The sequence below is a fragment of the Tyto alba genome, unplaced genomic scaffold (assembly GCF_018691265.1).
Source record: "Tyto alba isolate M040663 unplaced genomic scaffold, T.alba_DEE_v4.0 Super-Scaffold_30, whole genome shotgun sequence".
Lineage (NCBI taxonomy): Eukaryota > Metazoa > Chordata > Aves > Strigiformes > Tytonidae > Tyto > Tyto alba.
Window position 1 is genome coordinate 2,440,055 of NW_024881305.1, and position 15,068 is coordinate 2,455,122.

The 15,068-nt window shown below is 42.2% G+C and overlaps 1 protein-coding gene across 4 annotated transcripts in view; it reads left to right on the plus strand.

The window, feature by feature from the left end:
- KCTD20 (potassium channel tetramerization domain containing 20) overlaps positions 1–15,068 on the plus strand; it is a 30,225-nt gene that overhangs the window by 5,463 nt on the left and 9,694 nt on the right. For 2 of the 4 annotated variants that reach the window (XM_009969447.3, XM_032988936.2), the window contains exon 1: positions 7,311–7,404. The exons of the other annotated variants lie outside the window; for them this stretch is intronic. In XM_009969447.3, coding sequence (XP_009967749.2) covers positions 7,394–7,404 — 11 coding nt within the window. In that variant the 5' untranslated portion in view covers positions 7,311–7,393. Of the gene's footprint in view, positions 1–7,310; positions 7,405–15,068 lie in introns of those variants that run through there. 4 annotated transcript variants of the gene reach the window in all.

Genomic DNA, 15,068 nt, shown 5'->3' on the forward strand with positions numbered 1-15,068 from the left:
GATTAAGCATATGTCCCAACTTTAGTGATTTTTCTCAATTTAATAATGATTGACACAATTTTTCTCTGAGTGGTGTCTATTTGATAACTTGAATGACTGCAGTTCTCACTTGAGATGTTTTGATAGATTAGAGAAGCTGAAGTGAAAGGTCCACAAAGGAGATAAGTAGGGAAAAGCAGGAAGAGAGAAACTGTTCCCAGCCACACAGTGGCTGAAGCCAGAGTTTCTAGTAGGACTGGAAATGAGCTGAGTGGATTTCACAAGTCTGCCAGTTCATGTACGGTTAATATCATCTGCTAGTTCATCATGACTGGAACAAATAATGGAGGAAAACAGAATAAGGAAGCTTTAACCCATGTGGAAGATGGCTAATTTCTTCTTCCTCTGGGTGAGTGGATTAAACATCATGGGGTTGCATAATCTCTAGCCATTAAAAAGGTTACATCTGTCTGGAATGTTATCTGCTGCAGCAGTTGGTAGTTATGAATGAGTTCCCTAATCCATTGACATAAATGTTCTCGCAGGCGCTTGCAAACCTCCTTGTCTAATGCTTTTTGAGAAGACTGCCCTTCATCAGGTGTTAGTGACTGATACAGACTCAGGAGATGGAAGTTTACAATAGCAAAGGCATTTTCTACAAATACGTTATTTCGAAAAACACTTTACTGCATGCGTTGGGGAAGGGTCTTTGGAGATTTTCAAAAAGTTTACCTTATTTCTTGTAACTTTGTTCAGAAGGCCAACTAAGGAATAGAGAAGAAATATAGATTCTTTACATTTCAGTGAGTGCCAATTTGCTGTTACAATTTGATTTGATGGAGTTTCTCTAATATATCTGAGCACAATCTTTTTTCTTCTACAGGCTGATTTTCTATGGGATCTACTTTTGTTCTTTTTCCTTTTCAGACAGACCAAGTTGCAAATATAAAAAATCATAAGATTATTCAATTATTTTCAAATTAGAAGATTCAGGTATTTTTGTGAAATTGTTTATCTTTAATACCGCAAGTTTTTGCTTATATCCACAGTTTCTATGAGATCAATTCTTATGGTGTGTAAATTAGCTAATGTTTGAGTCATTTGGAATAGACAGGTTTTAGCTTTTACCCTTAATGCTGCTTGTCTCTGAATTAAGCTGTACTGCACAGCAATTTAAAACCTTCTTTTTGAGTATGATCAAAAGCTGTTAATTTGGATGCTGCACTAATGGAGAAGAATATTGATCATGGCATTTCTTGGGCATGTGTGAACAGCAAGTGGGAGAGGAGCTTTCTCATTATCACTTCCCAGAGCAGTCCTCTGTTTCGGATCCTGTAATGGGGTCCTGAGCATATGTCTGCCCCACTCCTTGCAGCAACCTGTCCGTTCTCAAATGCACGGGTGAGGCTGCGGTCAGACGTGCTGTTCTGGCTGCTCTTGAGTGGTAGGAAAAGGTTGCTGTGACTCAGCTCTGCGTCACTGCTGCCAGCCTGCTGGAGATGGCAGTCCCCTCACAGGGTTTTATGATGTGGCGCTCTCAGAAAGACCTAAATGAACATATTTGATAGTGAGGAAATGTGTTTACGTGCAGTTTTGCTATCAGGCTTGACGAGCAGTGATAAACAGCTGGTTTTGAGATGTTAGCTTTGAATGTGCTGCACAAGATACTGAAGTGAAACCAGTCTACTTCTGTCTGTTACCTAGTGTTGGATGAGAAAGGGGGAAACTGGATTTCTGTTTACTGGTAATTATAAAGCTGTGGAGAGCTTAAGTGTGTTGGGGCTGTGCTATATTTAAATGGTACCCTTTCTGTCAGATGTTCCTATTACAAAATGTTCTTTGACAAGATCATGGGATGAGCCTCTCCTTTTAAAAGATGTTTTTGAAACTCTTAGTTGTTTTCAGAAACTTGGTTTATATGCCATGGCTGTGGCATCTGTATTTGTCTTCACTTTGGGCTATTCAGTCATTCCAAGACCATTTTAAAGGTGTTGTAGGCAACTACAAGAAATGCCATTTCACCACTTGTAGACTGGGATTACTGTACTTCTGAAAGATTAAACTATTATTAATGCAAAAAAATAGACTTTTCTCCAGTCTCTCACCCCATGTGTTGCAGTCATGCTATCTTTAATTAGGAGACTGTCACAGATGAATTAAAAATAACAATTCAAAACAAAACCTCCTGTGAACTAGGGCCAGCCAGATTGACAGCCGTGAGACTTAAAGGCTTTACTTATCCCCAGAGCAGCTGGAGCCCTGACAATGAGCACAGCAGCACCCTCGTGCTGCCCCGGCGGTGTGCCGCACGCGGGGCTGGAAGAAGAGTTCACCCACTGGTGGGGAGTGTGCTGAGACTTCGGCCTACGGGGGTTTTGGTCCAGGTTTACCACCAGGAGGTTCACTTAGGGGTGGTGGTTTCTTGTGTCTCGTCTAGTTGACAGCTAGACTTACACTGGCAGACTAATTTCATGCAGGCCACGTTAAGAGCTCGAAAACATCATGGTTTTGGTGATGTCTGATTGGGACTGAGTTGAAATCCTGGGGTTAGAAAGAGCTGCTTTGTACATTAATAGACCTTCTAATTAGCAGACTCTGCAGTAAGACCTATCTGCTTGTTAAGGATTTATTAAAAGCATGTATAAACTCTGGTAGTGAAATATGCTAATTTATTTTTGAATCTCTTGGATTATTCAGCAGAGGAGTTGAATATTCCTCACAAGGACAGCCTTTGAAGACTGTTTCCTTTAAATAAATAATTTTTTTAAAGTCCCAGCCTTTCTTTTGCTTGCTGTCTTTGAGATAAACACTCATGAAACCAGCTGCACTTTTGGCTAAAATATTGATGGGTTGCTCGCTTGTCAAATTAAAAATGAGCTGGAGTGGACTGTTCTGGAATACATTTCAATTTTAGAACTTTCCACTTTCAAGAGCGACCTTATTCAGTGCCTAAATGGGCACCTTTCCTCTGCACAAACACCTCATTATGTGTGTTGAAATAGGCATCGTCTCTGCTTTTTCAGTTTTGTAATTTTTAAGTGGTATTTTCCCTTTTTTAAACTTCCACAAAATACGGCTATGGTTCCTGGCTAATTTTGCTGAAACGTGACACTAGCCAAATATTTTTGTGAAGGAATTATTAGTCACATAAGAAAGAATGTAATGGAATATTCTTAGAAAGTGTTATAACTATGCTTGACATGTAAAATATTTATCCAGACATGTAAACAAAACAAGAGGTGTCTTGCCAATGTACCATCGTAAACCTTAGTTATTTTGAAATCTTGAGCAAGATGTTTTTCAGTTCTTGAAAATATGGTATCAAGTTCTCTGCTGACATAAATTGAGAGTGCTAATGGTTGGCTTTACCTCGCTGAAATTTTAGCCCCTGCTCTTACGTCCCTAAAAATAAATCAAGATGTGTTTTCCTGAAGACCTGCAATTGTGCTAAATAGAGCTCTTCGATTTGTTTCGGTTTTGGATTAGTTTAGCATTACTTGCAGGGTTTACTAATGCGGCTGCGCTCTAAAAGGTAGGTCTTACGTTTGTTTTCCTTTTTGTTATTGTCTGTATCTCAGCCTGAATTAAACTTGCTTGGTCCAGAGAACTCTGTTGTTTATACAGACAACGCTTATAGTTGTCTCTTTGCTTGTGCCTCTGCTCACAAGGGGTCTCTCAGCCCTTCGGCTGGACAGCACAGCTGTAGCTTCGATGCCTTTTTCTGAACCGGCTTCCAGCAACTTGCCTTGCTGACTGTTGCAGTGAGATACGGTGATGCCTCGTGGGGATGCCAGGTAATTACCCTGGCAGGGATCCCATGCCAGCCAAGCTCCTACCAAAGTTAGGTAAAGATCTCCTGCGCTGGGTTATGACGCTTGATTTTTTTTTGTCAAGCCCGCTTCTGATCTTCCCCGCTGGGCACAAACTGCCACTGGATCTTTCATCAGTGACAGCAGCGCCAGGCCCGGAGCACCGGGGCCTTGTGCTGGCTTCCTATGCTCTGCCCTCTTCCCCTTCCCGTCCCCCTCGGTCAGCCCACCTTCAGCCCCTGAAACAGTGGCAGGGGTGTGCAGGCAGATCAGAGTTTATTCCGCTATGTCACTAATCACCAAGCTCATCCTGACTAGTACAGGCGAACTGCTTTTTCAAGATGGGAATATTTACTTTCAAACTTAATTGCATTTCATGCAGCTTCCCTGGTTTTGCTTTGTTGTTTGGGGTTTTTTTTGATGCTGCATGCTCTGTTATTCTGAAATCTCTTTGGTGAATAGCTACTGTAACTGTGTTCAACTTTCAAAAATCTGCCATCTATTGTTTGGTTTTCAGGCTGCTGCCATGTAATTGGTTAAAAATGAATGGCAGTTGTAGCAGATGAGCTGGGAATGAGTGAGCAGTTACTTGTTGGGATCCCTTCCAGAGAAGGAAGGTGGAGTTTTAAGCTGCTTGCAGCCTTTCTAAAATAAGAGTCAAAGCAAGTAGATGTTTTTTGCTATGGGTGAAACATCAACTAACTTTTTTGTAGGAAACTAAAAGCTCTGTAAGTGAGGAGAGGAATTTTTAGTCTGAATATTCTCCCTACCAATATTCTGCTGTAAAATATTCCACTTGTATTCGAGCTGTTGTGTATTTCAAAATACACTGATTCTCAATACACCGATCCTCACCTCCAGTGGATCCACAGTGGCGAGCTGCTATGCCAAAAGTAGTTTATGGTGCTGCAGGTTGGTGTTGGGGCCCTGCACTGCATGTCAAAATTGCAGGTGGTGGTAGCAACAGCTCCAAGTACTGGGCTTTGGCTCTCTGCAGCTCTTGGCTCTCTGGCCACTGTGGTGAAGGAGATAGGAGGGGGTTCATCCCCCTGTTCTTCCCCTCAGTTGTGAGCTGAAGTGTTAATTTGTACCCAGCTGTCATCTCCTTGCTGATTTGGGGGGTGAATGCTCTTCTGCATGCTTTGAAATTGTAACAAGCTGCCTTGGGCTTCAGCATGGTGTGCTCTGTGTGGAGTTTTCATAATCTGGGATGATGGTAACCCACCTCACCTTGTGTGGGACAATATGCCTTAGTGATTAGAGGCTGTTGCTCTTTCTTTACATCCCCCCAATCTCCTTTACAGGCTACAGGTACCTTGTTGTACCCATATCTGGAAAGACTAGATAATTGGGCGTTAAAGAATGAAAAGCTTGCACCCAAACCAAAAGTAGTAACAAGTGCTTGCAATACCTTGCACGTATGTACAGTAAAAGCATGAGTTACTAAAGTAAATTAGTGATACCTTGTTTTTATTATGTTGGATTGATTGGTTTGTTTTTAAGCGAGGTATCTCTTAAGGTGTCTTTCATTAATCAGGCGCAATGTAATGATCAAACTTTAAAACTTGTAAGTACACACACGTGCTTTATCACTGGTATGAGTCAGAACAAAAACAGTTTCCTACTTCTTCAGGTTCTATTGCATTTAAAATGATATATTATTGTTATGTGACTGACATCATCTACCAGGACTTGTGCAAAACATTTGACACTGTCCCACATGACATCCTTGTCACTAAATTGGAGAGCCATGGATTTGACAGATGGACCACTTGGTGGATAAGGAATTGGCTGGATGGTGGCACTGAAAGAGTTGTGGTCAACAGCTCGATGTCTGAGTGGAGAGCGGTGATGAGTGATGTTGTTCGGGGGTCAGCTGGGACTGGCACTGTTTAACATCTTTGTCAGTGACATGGACAGTGGGATCGGGCGCACGCTCAGCAAGTTCCCTGATGACCCCGGGCTGTGTGGTGCAGTGACACCCTGAGGGCAGGGATGGCATCCCGAGGGACCTGGGCAGGATGGAGAGGTGGGGCTGTGTGAACCTCATGGAGTGCAACAAGGCCAAGGGCAAGGTCCTGCCCGGGGGTCGGGGCAATCCCCAGCACAAACCCAGCCTGGGCGAGGAGCGGCTGGAGGGCAGCCCCGAGGAGAGGGGCTTGGGGGGGTTGGTTGGCAAAAAGCTCGACATGACCTAGCAATGTGTACTCACAACCCAGAACCCACGCGTGCCCTGTGCTGCAGCCAGAGCAGGGGGGGCAGCAGGGCCAGGGAGGGGATTGTCCCCCTCTGCTCCGCTCTGGGGAGACCCCCCTGCAGTGCTGGGGCCAGCTCGGGGGCCCCCAACAGCAGAAGGACACGGAGCTGCTCAAGTGGGGCCAGAGGAGGCCACGGAGATGCTGGGGGGGCTGGAGCAGCTCCCCTGGGGGGCCGGGCTGAGAGAGTAGGGGGGGTTCAGCCTGGAGAAGAGAAGGCTCCGGGGAGCCCTTCGAGCAGCCTCCCAGGGCTTAAAGGGGGGACAGGGGAGGTGGGGGGGGACTCTGGGTCAGGGGGTGGGGATGGGACGAGGGGTGACAGTTTCAAACTGTCAGAGGGCAGATTTAGATGAGATCTAAGGCAGAAATTGTTCCCTGTGCGGGGGGTGAGGCGCTGGCCCAGGGTGCCCAGGGCAGCTGTGGGTGCCCCCTCCCTGGAAGGGTTCAAGGCCAGGTTGGACGGGGCTGGGAGCACCCTGGGCTGGGGGAAGGGGGCCCTGCCCCGGGGCAGGGGGTGGCACTGGATAGTCTTCAAGGTGTCTTCCAATCCAAACCACTCTATGATTCTATGATATTTAATTCTGTTATTCTATGAAATTGTGTTTGGAGCAGTCTCTGAGCAATGCAGTTATATCTTAGGGGAAAGCATTAAGAACAATGGAATACATTGATTTAATATTTGAACTGACAGAAGGTAACATTTCCAGGTGCCATAAACATGTAATGCCTCTGCAATGCTCTGCATAGGCACCCAAGCTCTGAGGGAAGGGGGTACTCACTGGTGCTCATCAGCAATGCATCTTGCAGGGGAGTTAACATATTAAAATATCCTCGGTTACTGTAAATTTGTTTGGGCCCAAGTCCAAGGTCTTCTGGACTCAGGGATCTGTATGCACATGGTTGTGTACATATTCAGAATTTCTGGTAGTTAATTCCTTTCTGCCTGCGTAAGGGACATGTGGCAGATGAGTGGCAGGAGTGTATTTAACCATATGGCATCAAGGGTTTAATAAAACTGCGTCTTTACCACACGATTCCTGGAAAAATCAGCTGAACCAGGCATGTGAGGAGACATTTGGGGGGGCTTTTGCTGAAAATAAGAGACCTAAAATAAAGCTATTTGTTACTATACAGTTTTTTCTATTCAAACTTTGCATGAATCTATGGGGGGATGGGGGGAGACGATGGGGACTTTTAAATTGAAATATTTACATGAATCAGACGTCTGGGCTTTGGGGGAGTGACCATTACTGCACAAACAGTTTAAACTCTGAAGCTTTGCTGTGACTTAGTACTTCCCTCTATTAAAGAAGGATTTTGGGATATTGGTGCTGGTAGCACTGAGAACATATGAGCCGCCAGTAAGTAAGGAGCTGTGTTATTTGAGAAGGGGTGCTTGGCAGAGGGTTTGCTCCAGAGTTACAGTAGGAAACATGGGTGATTATTTCTGCTCAGAAATTCTGGTTGCTGCAGGTATATCAGACTCGGGGTTAGAGCCTTCTCAGAAATACTGTTGTTCTTATGCTTTTTTTGTATAGGTTATAATCAAGAAGATTGACTTCTCATAGTGTAGATGTAGGAATTGGTGTGAATTTGAAACCAATTTAGATTTAACTGCCCAGGAAGAAAAATTGAGGAATAAAATAGCATTTTATAATCTAAAGAGTTAAGGTAGGTCTTACTTTTATGTTTTGTTAAAACACATTTTTTTTCTGAAAACTTTGTAAATAGTTTTGCAGAACATGGTGGATCAGAGAATACTGGACAAAACTCTGTTGTATGCTGCTATTGCTCCTGTTGAAGATTTTTACATAAGTATTTGTAGCTTAATCTAACACAGGTGAGGACACGGTGTAACTGATAGGTGTCACCTGGTTTAAAACTTTACCTCAGTATTATGTATTTTAGCAGGGGAACATTTGTTCTTCCTGTTTCTAGAGAAGATCCTGCTTATATTTGCAACCGCTCATCTTTCACCAGAGTTTTTCCCCTTACCCTGGTCAGATCTGTATATTCCATCCTTCTGTCTAGAAAGGAGATATATATTCTGTATTGGCATGGCCAGCTTTATTTAAATTGCTGACTGAGTTTAATCAGATAGCACTAGCACAGCTGCCATTAATATGGTGTTAAGAAGCTCTTTATGAGGATCAGATATAAGAATTGGGATTTTTCAGGTGACTGTCTTAAACCCAAGAGGTTGCTTGGTTGTGCTCTTTAAAGCTAGTACCTGTGAGCCTTACAGGGCAGAAATAGCCCTAGCAAAGCGTTAACCTGTTGCCTTACTCCGATTTTGTTCCCTTCCGAGACACCCAGTGGTAGGACATTATTGGGGGCACTTCATCTATTCCACTTGATGAGGCTGCCACAGTATAACTTTCCTCTTTTGGAAAAGCTTATAAGGGGTCACTTCAAGTTAATAAATCTCAGTGAGTTTTCTGCATGTATTAGTCTTGATGATTTTAGGTTGGCAAAAGAAATGATGCTGTCAGCGTGGGGTCAGTGCCATCAGTGACGATGTGAACTTTCCGCGTGTAAACCAGGCGCTGGCAGTTACGGGAGGACCTGGTGAACCACAGGTCTTAAGTCAAGGTGTGGATGTGCAGTGTTAAACCATCAAAACCATATTGCAGACTGTAGTTTTGAATTGCATTTGTAAAAACAGTGGATTTTTGTTAAGGCTCAAGTAAATAAGTAAGTCTGTAAACTTTGCTAACAGTGAAGCACTATGCACAGAATAGGAGAAAACAATCAAGCATTTCATCAGCCTTCTGGCTGTCTCTTGCCAGAATTTGCAGGCTGTCCTGCATTGCATCAGTCCTGCTGGACGTTAGTCTCCATCTATATTTCGAAGCCAGATGGAAAATGATTCCTCTCTATATTGATAGAGTTATTTCATAACAAGGGAAAAGCCTTTTATAATGTGCCTGTACTAGTTCAACCTATAAATCAGCCTTTTATTGTCTGGTTATGTTTGTGTCTGTGGCAGAAAATGAAACAAGGATCATTAGTAGGTATGAGAAAAGCATGTTAAAGGCTCCAGGTAGATTTTCTGTCTGATGCAATCTGGGTGAATGCACTTTTATGTTGTTCTCCTGTGGTACAGGCATATCTACAGGTGCCAGTGAGTGGGCAGCCTCAGACAGTGCCTTGAGCATCCCGTGTTTGGTGCAGCGGCGCAGGGCAGTGCCTGGGGCTCAGACCCTTGTGCTGCAAGGTACGCTTGCCCAGAGCAGCCTGGTGACACCAGCTTCCATGAGACTTCGTGCATGGCCCCTTGCCTTCTGGAAGACAATAAAAACTGATCTCCTAGACAAGTCTCATGCTTAAAAAAGAAATAGCGAGGAACCACATTTGTACATGACAACTGGAGAAATTCTTTTTAAAAAGCCACCTGCTATGAGAATGAGACCCTCTGAATTTTAACATTTTTAAAGACTATAAAATTTGGCTGAAAGCAGGGAGTAGAGTTTTAAGAGCAGAATGTGTCATTGCTTTAGAAGTGCCTCTGCAATACTGACAATGTGGGCTTATTGGTTGCTTTTGGTTTTGAGTAGATAAAGAATGATAGGCTTGTGTTTACTCCAAGCAACTTGTGAAAGGAAGGGTAGCTCCTCGCATTTTAAACTCTAGAGGGGTTTTATGCAATTTATACTGAAGATGTGTTTTAATTGGCAGTTCTTATACTTACTTTGTCTTTTTCCAATTTCTTAATGGTGCTGTTTTCCTCTTACCGGGAATGCAGAAGGGAACAAAGCAGAGCATAAGACAGGAGGCTCTGTCGAGACTAGAGCTGGCACAGCCTGGCAGGTTTTTTCCCAGTGCACTTCTGTGCTGTTTCCTTTCAATACTTTCTCCATTTTATTTTTTAAAATCTTCAGGGACTCCGAAGTTACAGGTGTGGGAATGAACAGAAGCTGGGGCCAAAATTCCTAGGGTTTGACTCCAGTCTCATTCATGTGAATTCAAACCTGCTGTTTCCAGTGAGTTTCCTTCATATTTACAGAAAGAGACCTCAGATCTGTTCTGAATCTTTAATAGAGCGGAAAGTTTTACTTTTTGCCTTTTCCTAATGGTTGGATTACTCTTATTCTGCACAGCCCTCTGGAATGCTTCCCTGCAGCTGGGGAATTTTTACTGCCACTGAACTGAGCTGACAAGCAGTATGGTTCTTTTTCCTTTCTTCCTCTCTCTGGGGAAGTATACATCTGATGATCAAAAGCAAATAGTTTTTATGTAAATTAGGAAGTTGGATTGCTGCCTAATTGCCAATATGATTATTTTTTCCTAGCAAGTTTGATCACTTTTTTTTTTTTAATTAACCCAATTCCAAAACTGTGTAGGGTGCACAAGAGCAGACCAGTTGGAAGATGAATGTGAGTGGTGAGTACTGCATGAGAGAGGCTAGGTTCCCTAACTCAGCCTGGTACAGGACCTGTACAGCCAGACTGCATTTGGCTTCCAAGTGACAAATCCACGTTGTGTACAGCACAGCAGAGCTTTGGCCAGTGGATCTCTCCTGGCTTGGGTGTATCTGTGCTGCACTCCCCGATGTGGGTTAGACGTGCCCTATACTGATTTGCTAATCCTTAGGTACAGGAAATGCTTCTCATTATTTATATTAAGCCTGTGAGATTTTTTTTTTTTCTCTACAGAGGAGGAATTAAATCATTGCTAATTTGTTTTTCTGCTTTTATTTTTAAAGAAACTTTTGGCATGTTCCAAAGATATCTTTTAAGAAATTAAAGCAAGGCTAATCTTTTTTGAAAGGCATGCAACTATATTAGAAATACAGCTTGTTCTAAAGTAGTAGACTGTAGAATTAGGTCAGGCACACCCTGCATATGCGTGTTTCCTGCTTGCTCATATTTCTGAGAATAATTGTACATGGGAATGTTTTTGTAGGTTTAAAGGTGTGTTGTCACCTTAAAAATGAGTTGTTTGGAGTTTTATTTAAGTCATTGTGGTTACGCTGTGGTTTAGGAAGAGTGGAAGATTGCTAACCATCTGATTCACTCACTCAGTGTGCTGGTCATTCTTTGCCATTCCCAAACTGAATGGTGAAGTAAGGTTACTCACTTCTACTATTTTTACTCTCTTACGGCTTTCTTCTTGTCATGCCAGATGACAGTCAAGCAGTGCATAAACTGTTGGATGTTACAGTAAAGGGCTTTAACTTTTCAACGGCTTTTGACAGCCTGGCTTTTCATTGGTTTTCTTTGAAGTTTCTGTGAAGTTCTGCAAACTTGATACCTAAATCATTTTATAATGGCTTTAAAAAAAAAAAAATAATAATCCCAAGGGTAAGGACAAGGAACAAGTAATACAATAAAATGTTAGAAACCAGCAAGCTCATATGTTGTCTTTTGCTTAATAAAGTGTCCTGTATCTGAATGGGTTTTCTCTGCTGGACATGTTACTGCATTTGAATTTTGTTTCTTTGCATGCATCACCTATGTACTGTTTATGTTGGTCTGTACAAGTTAAGGCATTCAGCTTCTTCCAGTAGCTGGTGAGAACTGTATACTTTGTGAAGTGGGTTTGGATGTGCCTCAGATTCATTAGGATGAGGAAGGATAATGTGCTGAAGATCATCCCAGCCTTTTTACATTCCAGTACACTTCCTCCTTTCTTCAGAATTATGTAGGATAAGGATCAGCCTCCTTATCTCTGCAAAAGATTTGTAACATGAATTGTTTGTGCCAGAGATGCATTGTTAAATAAAACTGTTTCCAGTTTGTGTTTAAAAAAAAAAAAAATTAAATATCACTTCCATGTTTTTCTTTCAACAAAAGTGTTGGCTCTAAACAAGTTCAAATAAAGAGGACTTCACCGTGACCATCAGCATGTGATGCTTGTTCGGTTGCACAGCTCATTCTTTATGTTGTCATGTTCTGGAGGCAGGAGAGACCTATATGATTCAAGTTAGGCAAAACCAACAGCCAGAGTCAGATATGAATTTTGGTTTTTTGACTGTGATAGTGATTGCCTTTTAAAAAAAAAAAAATCCCCAAACACAGCCTATTCAGTAGCTCTTTCTCTGATCTTTAGTGCTGAAAGTGACACTGGGCTTTTGATATTCATGGTTTCCCAGCTCCCAGACTCCAGCTGCCCACAGCTGTGAGTCTTCAACTCCTCTTCACATGGGTCCCTACCCGGTCCTTCAGGATCTGAGCACATAAACAAGTTACTGTGAAGTGAGCTACAAAGTCAGATTGCTCGTTTACTGCTCATGATCAATTCTGTGGTACCAGCCAGTTCATGCTTACCAGAGGGTAGAAATGTGGATAGAAACAGACATCAGGAGAAGATAGTAACCTGTTAGTATTTGTCCTGCTAGCCCCAGGATTCTTGCTGGTGCACATCCAAAGAGCTTGAGTAGTGAACGTGCTAAAAGTCAGTGTAGCACCTAGTTATTTAGTGGGCCTGATACTTTGGCTGATCCTGAAGATTGTCTCTTTCTCTGTGTCCCTGTTTTCTCTCATAAAAGACTTCCCTGCAGTGCTTCCCAGGGCTGTTAGGAGGAATGAACAGTTAATATTTGTAAAAAGCTTTGAAGATGAATAGTGCTAATTATTATTTATAGGTATTCATTCTCACCACAGGTAGTTCACCTTGATCCTGGGCATGAAAGGAAACCAGGACATTTGTAAGCTGGTCAGGCATGAGTATGGCCTTCTGAAGTCTTTATGTACTAGTTTCCCTACTGGGTTGTATGCGTGACTGCAATATATTTGTCATGTTAAATGTCTAGTTTGGCTATTTGTTGTACCAGCCAGATGTGCTAAAGAAATCATTACTCATTTGCCTCAATTCTTCTGACGCATAATGTATGGGATTTGGGCATGCCAAGAGGGGACTGAAGACAGGAAAATGCCATTAGCCTGGTCAAAGTCAGATTATCAGCAGAGCTGAACATTTGTCTTCCCGTAGATTTAATGATGAAAGTCAGATCTGATACTTACAAGACCCACTGCAACTGCAAAGAGCATCTGTTTCTGAATTTTCCCATCTCTGCAGTTTTTAGCACCTTTCACTGGTGCTAAATTTAGTGTAATAGTAAAGAACGAGGAGAAAGGTGTCGACAGCTGGGGCGTTTTTTCCTAAAAAACCTCCTTAGCAGATTAAGCAGCAAAGGGTGGGTAAACAGTTAAGGAAAATTCATGCAATGTAGTTCCTGTGTATCTGATGATATTTCTATAAATAGTTGCTCATACATTGTAGTAGAGGACTCTGCTGAATGGTATCCAGGGTCTCTTGAACTGTGTGTGCATTTAATTCAAAGCTTAAGGTGATGAAAAAAGATTGATCAACATCAAACCCAATTTGACTGTTGTGAAAGTTCAGTCTGTAGGCATTTCATGTTATTTGACATCACTTAAATATGGCTTATAAGGCAGGCCTCTTGTGAAGCTATGGAATGTAAGTGTCCCTTGATAAAGCTGCTTTTTGCCTGGACATAAACTGCATATTGATCTGACTCCCTGCCTAAATTTTCCTCTCTGCTGAGTAATGTATTAAATAATTAAGAGATTGTTCAGATAGTGCAAGGGGAGCTTGTTGGCAGAACTGCAGCAGTGGAGCACTATTGAAAGAAAGAGGCCTGAGAAGTAAATTTTATGTTTAGCACGTTTTCCATAATAGAGTTCATGTCAGCTCACAGAGCAAAGTCTGTTCCAAGCAAGTGTGTTAGCATCTCCCTTTTATCAGGGAGCTTGTTTCTATATGGAATAGTTGGGGAGGAAAAATGTTCCCAAGACACAACCTAGTTAGTTGTCTGTGTTCCTCCCAGCGATTAGCCAGTCTCAAGAGCACCTCCTCTTAAGGGCTTTCCCAAGATGATTATGTATCCTCTCAACAAGGATTTTTTTCTTTTTTTCCCCATCTCAAAACACTTTTGCCTGAGTAAATCAAACTGCAGATTTTAAAAATGTGGTTTGGCTTTCCTTGCAGGTTCCAAATTTTAAAGCATTTTGGTCAAAAAATATAACAATGTATGGAATTCACTGAACATGTTTGAAACCACAGTATTATTTGTACAGTTTAACATTTACAGTCTGGAAAGCTCCATTTCTTTGCAGTAATTACAGTAGGCTGTATGAAATAGGGGAATAGTTGACTTTTCCATTTGACACTGTTAATTCTGGAATTGATTCAAAGGCTGCCTTTTTTTTTTTTTTTTTTTTTTTTTTTTTTTTTTTCCTCCCCTCCATGGTGGTGTATAGTATGTGGGTTTGCATATTTAGGTTTACTTTAAGCAGTATTTTCTGCATATTCTCTATGTTTACTCATTTATATAGAATATTCCTGGGGTAGTAGGCTTGCCCTGAAGTTGCACGAGTGGGCCAGTTGGTATGTTTGGCTTAAATACTGAGGGCTCCACACCCCCATGTCCAGCAGCCTGCTGACCTTTCTTACTACCCCTTTGCTGCTCTGACACATGGGAGAAGAGGCCAGAAGATGGCACGGGTTTATTCACAGCGAATTTGTGTTGCCCTTTGCTCAGGCAAAAGGGTGTGGATTTGTTCATGTGTGACCAAATGCAAGGCGGCATTGATGGGGACTGTTGGGTTTCTGGTGGGACTGATGAGGGGTCTCTCCAGGGTCCAGGCAACCAGTGCAGCTGGTCCAAGAAAGCAGCTTAGAAAGTGTTGGGAGAGGGAGCTTCCTGAGCCAACAGTGGGTGTTTGGTGAGAGAAGAATGATGCGCTGTTAAGTTTGATGGAACCAAGATGGCCCTCGCAGGCTCCTCGCGTTGCTGTTCCAACCAGCCAGCCAGAGCCTTTAAAAAAAGAAAAAATACAGTAGCTTTTCACATAGCTTTGCTGTTGCCAAAAATTTTCTTTCTGATGAGTATCACATGATGCGTAAGCAACAGATTTTTCTAAAAATATACAGATATAATAATGTTGACAACTTAATATTTGTTTTATGGAACAAGAGTAAGGATTTGTTATTCCTTTTCTAAATTTCTAATTAAGAATTAAATACTTGCACTAACTGCCAGTAACTATGGGTTTGAAAC